At 36.7% G+C, this 9,598-nt stretch overlaps 1 protein-coding gene across 1 annotated transcript in view; it reads right to left on the reverse strand.

Moving 5' to 3' along the window:
* The window catches only part of IL2RA (interleukin 2 receptor subunit alpha), a 50,794-nt gene extending 43,231 nt beyond the window's left edge, over window positions 1-7,563 (reverse strand). The window contains 1 exon segment of the mRNA XM_044679409.1: window positions 7,497-7,563. Within this exon segment, the coding sequence (XP_044535344.1) occupies window positions 7,497-7,563 (67 nt within the window).
* Window positions 7,564-9,598: the final 2,035 nt, after the last annotated feature.

Here is a 9,598-nt window from a genome sequence, read left to right on the forward strand (position 1 = left end):
CTTTCTTTCTTTCTTTCTTTCTTTCTTTCTTTCTTTCTTTCTTTCTTTCTTTCTTTCTTTCTTGGAAAAAGCTCATCCTATTCTGCTCTACTTGGTCTATTTTATTTTCACTGATCTTTAGATCAAAGTGTCTCATCAGTGTAAATAACTCTCTCTCTCTCTCTCTCTATGATATAATATAATGCTATTATGTTATAACCTGCATTACCAGCTGCCTGTTGATTATCTCCAGCAAGAAAAAGATATCTCAAATTCAGCTTTTCCAAAATAAAACACATTTTCCTCACCCTCTTCACTGAAGCCCATCTCTCCTCCAAATTCCCCTACTACTCTTGAGGCTAGTACCACACTGCCTGTCATCCAGGTTCAAAATATTTTCCTTCTCTCTTACCCCACATATACATATGCATACACATATATGTATACGTATTCAACAATCTCATCCATTCTATCTTCACAATATTCCTTGCATCTGTCTCCTTTTCACTCACATAGCTACTATCTTAGTTTAGTCCTAATCACCTCTTATCAGACTATTGCAACAACTTCATAATTAGACTCCTGCCTTCTAGGTTCTTTACCTCTTTAATTCATCATCTAAATAGATATCAAAGTCAATCTGTCAATAAACACTTATTAAGTTCCTATTATGTTCTGGGCACCATGCTAGGTGCTGAGGATGCAAAAGTGGATCCTATCTCCACAAAGAGGTGTGAGGTCTGGATTGGCAACACAATCATACCAAGAGAAATGAGAGACTGAAATTGCTTGGTGTCTCATATACCTGGTTCCTGGTTCACTTCATATACATGGAAGGTTCTTCTTCAGTAACCACACGCTATACTGTCACTCCCATCAGGTATCATCAGGTATTGGAGGCAAATGTGAAAGTGGAAGGCCACTAGCATGATTACAGTCATCCTTACTAAAAAGCTGTCTTTAATATACTGATTCAGGATAGGCATGTGAACTTTGAATTGTTTTTCCAAGAGTGATAAAGAATTTTCAGTGAGTCATAGATACCTAGCACAATTAGCATGTGTTTAATAAATATTTTTTTGAATGAATAAATCCATGCTATCTTTCCTAGTCTCCTTTATTGAACAATGGTGCACAGCCGATCATAGATAGGAGTAGAATCTGTGATTATGGATTAAACCCATGGCTTTGACCTCATTAGCACCGTGTTCCAAACAACTAACATAATCGGCCACAGGCTTGCCTATGTACCCATAGAGAGAATATTATTAGTAATTGTATTCTAGACTCTGAAGGCTCTAATCTCACTATATACATATTAAATAATTTATTAAATAAATACACACATTAAATAAATATTAAATAATAATCAAATAATTAAAGAATATTAAATGATTAAATAATAGCTTACCTACAGCTTACTGAAAGAGTACGAACAAGTTTCTTGGGTTTTCTATAATCAAATTTGATCTGTGTTCCCCCAAGATGGGCTGATACTGGTTCAGCACCAAAGTATTGACTTTGTTTTCTGCCAGATATTGAGGGACAGAATTTGTCCTAAGATAACATTTGTCTTTGACCATCTCTTAATCCCTCTTCTCTATTTTCAGTGCCCTACTATCTAGGCACTCAGTGTCTTCTTGATATTCTCTGACTGTACGGGTTCCCCCAATGAAGCAACTTATTCGAAGAGAAAAGGAGGTAATGACAGATTTTTTCCTACCTCCTCTTTATCTCTCTCAAGGCTTACCTGTTCTGCAACCCATTTCTCTAAGGGACTTTTTTTCCCTGCTAGGTATTGATGGGTGATAATAGATTAATAACAGTAATGTGTTTGTTAGTTTGGCAGCCCACCTTTCAAAGTAAAATGTATTTGAATATGAAATATATTCAACTCTAGTTGAAAGGCAAAGTCTCCAGAAACCATCAGGCACCTAGGGGTCTAAAAGTGGAAATTACTGGCAGGTTGGGCATAAAGTTGGTGGAGGAGGTAATTTTGGAGGGAGAAAGAGATTTCAAAATCTCTTTTAAATTGAATAAAAAATTAATATTACAAAAAATTATAATGCCTTACCCAAACCATACCCATACATATAACTTAACAAAGTGTTTAGAGATTTCTGAGCCAGTGTGCTTTAGTATCACCAAAAGATCACGAGACTATCCTCCTTCTCCTCCAAAAGAGAATTATTCTATTTGCTTCAAAACTAGAAAAAACTGAATGTGGAGGATTGACTTCCTAGAGGGATACTAAAGTCATGAACTTAGGGTTATTTGTCACGGTTCTCAAAACATTTCAAGTGAAAGAAGGAAGATGCCATAATTCAGCAGAGGGAAAATTGAGTCACCTCTCTTTGGAGGCCCTTTAGACTTTTGCAGATTCAAACATTTCACATTAGATTTCTGTTTTTCTGCTCTCTCCAGAGTTCAAAGATTCTGAAAGGAGTGGGTGATTCTATTGCAACAGTGATCCCTGCATTAACAATGTACCTGAAGGTAGTGTGAGAATGTGAACATTGAATCTAGCAGAACAGGTTGAGTAAGATGACTTGCTGTCCTTACAGCAAAGACAAATTCTTATTCCTTGCTCTGGGTGGGTGAGGCGAGTGGGGGGTGGACGGGGAGAGAAGAAGACAGCTACCATTAATTTCTCTACCTTTCCATAGTTTTTGCTTTACTTTTTTGTAAACAGATGGTGTTAACACAGGAAAACCTCAGGTCCTGGGGCAGAAAACTGCTGAGCCCAATAAGTGTGCATCTATAGCAGGGGTCAGCAACGTATGGATCTCGAGCCATATCTGGCTCTTTTGAGGGCCAGATATGGCTCTTTCTGCGGGAGCCATAAAGTCCATTTTTTTTCAGGCACTGTTACAGGAGCTCACACTGTGAGCACTGTACGGCTCTCACAAAATGACATTTTAAAAAATGTGGCATTTATGGTTCTCACGGCCAAAAAGGTTGCCAACCCCTGGTCTATAGCAATTTCCCTTTCAATCTTGGATTTCTGTTCATTCCTTTACCACTACTTATTTTAGTGTTATATAGAATATATTACTGATATACTGATATACTGATAAGTTGGTGGTTATTTGTGCAATAGAAAATGGGAACTAAAGCAGTCTGGAATAATGTATAACATCCATTTCCTATTTTGGAGGACAACACTGTGTGGGGGAAGTAGCTAAATAATTTATGAGTTAGAGGCTATCAAAATATGATGGTAGGTAATAAACAGGTGAAGTAAAAGTGAAGACAGAGATTCATAATTGGGAACCATAAATTTCCTTTAGGATGTTGTTGTAAGCCAGAAGTCCAGGAAAAAAAGAAAAAGAGGAGAAGGCTTCACTGCCTGGGTTTTCCTGTGTTTCTCTCTCCCTTCCTCATATTTGTTGTTATGTGCAGGATACTTTCTGTGAACCGTGAATACCATGAATCACCTTTTAGCAAATCTTGGGTAGTGAAGAGAAAGAAGGGCCAGATTATTAGAGGTCTTTGAGTACAAGGTATACGACATATGAATGACCTTGATAACAGGCTTAATCAGTTGTTAGACAATATTTGCTATAACATTCCCAGTGACTGGGAATAAACATATTATCTTTGGGAACATTCTTTCCTAAAATGAAGTCTTTATCTCTAAAAGCAACAGCTTTCTCACAATTGATACAGCCTGGGATAGAGCTAGGGGAGGTCTTTGATACCATTCCAATGCAAATACTCCTTCAGAAAAGAAGGGGAGGAAAGCCAGGATTGTTTTTTCCATACCTCTTAAAACAGTTCTTTTTATGGGAGTACTTATAATCATACAAGAGCATGATATAGCAACTTTTAAGGGTAAAGAACGTTCTAATGTCTAAGCCTTTGATAGCTCAAAGAACCTAGATTTAGTCTTGCATATTCTCATATTGGAAACCTTCACTTAGAAATATATCAGATTTGGAAATAAATCATTTTCCTGTACTGCTAAGGAAGGTTTGGCTTGGTTTCAAGGCTGTTGGAAGAAGTAGAAGAAGAAGAACGGGAAGTATGTTAAGTGCTTAGATCTGTGAGCAAATCTTACAGAAATATATATGGAAGATATAGATTTGACTTAGGAACCATGATGCTTAAGATAACCTTGAGGAAGAGAGTGAGGAACAAATAGTTATGAAATCCCTATTATGTGCCAGACAATGTGCTAAGCACTTTAAAACTATTATCTTATTCTGACAACAATCCCAAGAGGTAGGTAGAATTATCATTCCCATTGTACAGTTGAGAAAACAGAGGCAGACAGAGGTTAAGTGACTTGCCTAGAGAGACACAACTAGTAAGTGTCTGAGGTCAAATTTGAATTCAGGTCTACCTGACTCCAGACCCAGTGCTTTATCTATTGTGCCACCCGATTGCCTTTAGCTATGGAAAGTAAGTGGGCAAACAAGGTTTACTTGAGTGTAAGTATAACCTCAGGCTTCAATTTTAGCATTTGTTATTGTTGAATCATTAGAAGTTTCAATTTTCCATTCTGCTTCCTTAATTTCCCAATATGTAAAGGTACATAAAATAATGGCTATTTTAAACTATGCCATGTTAAAGGAGGTGGTATCTATTTTACTCAACTAGATGGCATAGCAGATAGAGCACTAGGCATGGAGTTAGGAAGTTCTGAGTTCAAATGTGACCTCAGACACTTACTAGCTATGTGACCCTGGGCAAGTCACTTAGTCCTGTTTGCCTTGATTTCCTCATCCTTAAATGAGTTGAAGAAGGAAATGCCAAGAAAACCTCAAATGGGGCAAGGGAAGACTAAGATAGGACTGAAAGAACTGATCTGTTTCACCTTCAGTGTATATGGCATTTCTCAGGCCAGGTGTTCTTGGGAACCTTTTGTAGGGGGATTACCCCTCTTCATTGCTTTATAAAGGGCTTAGCCTGTGGTTAAACTAAAGTCTGTGATTGACATTCAACAAATACTTTTTCTAAGAGGAGGAAAAAATGCATATTTAAGTTGCATTTTAAAGCCAAACATTTCCCCCAGATGATTCTTAGCTTATGGTGTCATATATGTATGAGAATTGACTAATATTAGGAAAATGATCTAATCAAGCCATCTTATTAATATATACCTACAATTCATTTCCACTAAAGTTTTCTTAAAGTGCATTTATACTCCATGGTCTCTTCTATTTATTGTTAGTTTGAGTTAAACTTTCTTTGTGGTATAATATTTTGTATAGAGGGAGCAGAGCTTGCTTCAGAGTCAGAAGACCTTAATTCAAGTCTTGATTCTGACACATTCTGACTATTAACTCTGGGCACTTAATTTCTCAATGTTACTTGGCAACACACTATATATATATGTGTATATATATATATATATATATATATATATATAGTTATATAGTTATAATAGCAGCAAAAGTGTTGAACTGCATTGATAGAAAGAGTTTCAGTACCCAAAAGTTCTCTATATCATTGGAATAACTGGACCAGTCCTTATTCCTATCCTTTATACTTTTCGGGGGCATTATAAAGGATGAACAAGTGTCAACAATGTCCTTTGAAGTTTGGAGGGCATGAGAGACTTTTAATGCAAACAGTAAGTTACTTTGTCTTCATGACAAATATACAAATGGGAAATTCCATTGTGGGTTGGAGATTTTACAAGAAGGAATAATTATCCAAAAATGTTATCTTCAAATATTTCCACTCTTGTCTAGAAATCAATATTTGATCAGAGAATTCCTAGAATAAAGACAAATGCTCAAGAGATTGATGACCTTTCAGTATTTCCACAATTCTGAGAAAGAAGCTTCTAATAATGTGCTGTGGTGACAACGGTAGGAGAACTTCTCTTTCAACCACATCCCAGGAACCAGTAATTTAAAGACTTTGAAACCACCCACGTTTACTGAATCCCCACTTGACACAATTTTACACAGCAGCTTTGGAAATTACAAATTGATAAATGATGTTGCATATTAGTGAGAAACAGTGTCTGTTGTTGGACTGTTTGATTTGATTGTCAAACTGTCCATTGTTAATCATAATAACTTGTATTTCAAATCTGAGTTCTCTTTGATGGAGAAAGTTTGAGATAAGACATTCTGTTCATTACTTTTTTTTCTCAGTATATTGACCACAGAGAGACAAAATGTAGCCCATTTTAAGTATAAGCTCCCCTCCCCTCCACTAACACCTGGAATCATTTTAAGTCCTTTGTTGGATGTTGTCATTGTCCAGTAAAGATCTGAACTCCTCAGAAATAAGTCTCCCTGGAATAATTTGTCATTTTGGGATATTTAGCATGTATCCTTAGGATCGTATTATTTAGCAGTGTAGGCAGGACATGGGTTCCATCCTAAAATTATCCCAATTTTAATTCTTTGTACTATCAGTAAGTCATTATAACAACTGTTTAAATGACTAATTTGGCTTAGAATGTAGCCCAAGATAGATTATCTTGCGGGCACTCACACCTAACTACTAAGTTATTCTTCTTTTCTTTCCTGAGTTCTCCATCCATCCTCATAAAACACTAAGTATGTAGGTGTGTTTGACTTTATTATTTCTCTTTTCTGCACCCAAATGGTTACATTTCTTAAAAAAAAGAATATTAATTTAATGGATTAATATAGGATCTTATATCTAGTATTTTTTGATTGGGAATGGGGAAAAGGCATTAAGAGCCCAAGGAAGCAACAGAAAGGTATTGGGGAGAAAGAATGATCCTTTATTTTATCTTTTCATCTCTATCAAAATCCTTGAGAAACCATTTTAAATCACATCAGCAAATATAAATTCTATTGATTTAAATGCATCGTGGGGACAAAATCCACCTGGCAAGAATTTTATAGCTGAAATTGAGACATTTAAATCAGCTCTCTACTTTGATCAAAATTGCCTCTCAGAAATATCAGACCAGAAATCAGGTACCTTTTCTGACTATTTCATAATATAGACAGGAGCATAAAGTAGACATCTAACAGGCACTGACTAAGAAAAGAGAATGTCTTGATATATTGACCAATATCATCCTAACAATGATATTACACTATTGATTTTTTCTAAACCCTTACCTTCTGTCTTAGAATTAATACTGTGCATTGATTCTAAGGCAGAAGAGCAGTAAGGACTAGGCAATGGGGGTTAAGGGACTTGCCTAGGGTCACACAGCTAGGAAGTGTCTGAGGCTAGATTTGAACCCAGGACCTCCTGTCTCTGAGCCTGGCTCTGAATGCACAGAGTCACCCAGCTGCCCGAACACCTTTGATTTTCTTTAAAAAGTATTTAAGAATTTGAACAGAAAAGTCCAAGAACCCAATATAGGCATTTATAGATAGGACCAATGAAGAACATAGTGAAGCGTCAGTGGCATCAGCAATAAAACCTTGGGCTCTTAACTACCTGCACTGAACCTGCCATTCTTAGAGTTAAGAGCAAGTTGTACTTGCTCTTAAAAGAGGAAAGGGGTTTCATGGTGGGATAGAACTATAAAACAGATTTTGAAGTTTTAAAAATATGCTCTGTTCCCTTACCTCTTACATCATCTGCTACTGTGAATGAGGTGAATATTCCCCACATCAGAAGGACGTTCCATGCCATCTCCTGGGCCCCTGCGTTTGCCCACCTGGAGCCGATGAAAAATGAAAGTTCCTCTTTCTCAGCACATCTCTTAGTGGTTGTCCCCTCACCTCCTCACTGCTCTCAGTCCAGGGGAGTAAGTTAAAGACCTGTTTTGGGGGAAAATCAAATAGAACTCTGAGAAGAAGAGTCATCAATTAATAAGCCACGTTGCTGAGGTCCATCCAATCCTTCTGACTAGTGGTATTCACTCTCTTTAATTATTAGTAACAATCAGCCAGGAAATCATGCTTGGCGCTCTTTCTCACCAGCCACAAGTGTGTAGGAAGTGGTTTGATGACACTTTAGTTTGTGGTAATTTTTCAGACTTGGATTTTTTTCAAATTCGGTAATGGCAACAGTGCTGGGAGGGGCAGATTAGGGCTGACAAGAGGAATTTTATTTAGTTCCAATTTGAGACCTTTACCCTGAAGAGGGATGATATAACCAAATGCCTTGTGTGATCTGGAAGAGGGCTAGTATTTCTTATCTGTCTTTTTTTGAATACCTTTGGTATCAATATCACATTAATGTTCAGGTATATCCTTTAACTCTCTTGTACAGGGGTAACTAGATATCACAGTGGATAGAGAACTAGGCTTTGGAGTCAGGAGGTCCTAGGTTCAAATGCAGCTTCAGATACTTCCTACCTGTGTAATCTTGGGCAACTCACTTTACCCTGATTGCCAAGCTCTTGCTCCTCTTCTGTCTTGAATTGATACCAAGATAGAAGGCAAAGGTTAAAAAACAACAGCGAAACTCTCTCTTACATCACAAGCCATTCCTTACTGCAAAGATTATGAAAAAAAGAGAAAAGTTCAGCAAAACTAAACAACATATTGGCCATATGTTCTTGTGTTTGCCATTTCTTAGAAATCCATTGATATGCCTTGTGGCTGAGTAGGTTGCTCAAAGACACTGCGAGGGGAGAAGAGACCTTATAGCTCTTTTCATTTTATATGGAAACTGAGAATCAGCGAAGTTAAGTGACTTGCCCAGAGTCACACAATTATTAAGCAGCAGAGCTGGGATTAAAACAAAGCTTTTGTCTCCATGCCCTTCCACCTTAATATCAAGAAAGTTTGACAAACGTGAATTTTTAAATTCTACTGTGTAGTAAAACCCCCTAAATATAAATACCACAAAATTAAATAAATGGAGTTGAAGTTATCCATGCTACTATTTTATAGATGGTATTATTTATATTAGTCTGTTGATTTTTTGTTTTTTGTTTTTACCAAAATACATAATTCCTATCCTCTTCTTCCCCTTCTTGTTCTTTCCTTTCCTTTTCTCCAGGGTTAAAAAAAAAAAAAAAGCAAATTCAGCAGCTGCAAGGGTTAGTTCTATTGTGATTATCTGATAGTTGGGAATACACCTAAGAACTCTCCTGAAAAAAAAAAGTTTCATTTTCCAATGTTTAAGTTTCATTCTCTCAGCAGATTTTAATAGTAGGAAGTCTTAATGCTTGTTTAGCATGTTTTAAGTTTCTGTTAATGAGTAACAGTAATTATGTACTGAATCGTTTTAAAAATCTTAAAATCAATGTGAGCTGGTGAGACCATCCTCTAAATAGCCTTTATTTTATTTTTAGGAAATAATGTCTAATTTACATTGTTCATTGAATTCCTTTTGACTCTTCCTTTTTAAGAAGACTAACTAGATTGGCCAAACCTAAGCTAGTGACTTTTGAGATAGAGGTGAAGATTATGAGAAAAAGAGCCTGACCTCACTCATTAGCCAACAGCTTCTCTCCACACTGACCACAAGTCCCAGTGATGAGAAGAGCAAGGAAAGAATGTAATGTTTCAGCCTTTGTTCTCAGTAGTGGTTTGTTATTATTACAATAGAATCAGGGGACCATAGGATTTTAAGCTAGAAGGAACCTTAGTCACAATCCAATTCAATCCACTCATTTTGCAGATGCATAAACACCGATATATCTTGCTTGTGCTATTTTCTCTCTCTCTCTCTCTCTCTCTCTCTCTCTCTCTCTCTCTCTCTCTCTCTCTCTCTC

The sequence above is a fragment of the Gracilinanus agilis genome, chromosome 5, assembly GCF_016433145.1.
Source record: "Gracilinanus agilis isolate LMUSP501 chromosome 5, AgileGrace, whole genome shotgun sequence".
Classification (NCBI taxonomy): domain Eukaryota; kingdom Metazoa; phylum Chordata; class Mammalia; order Didelphimorphia; family Didelphidae; genus Gracilinanus; species Gracilinanus agilis.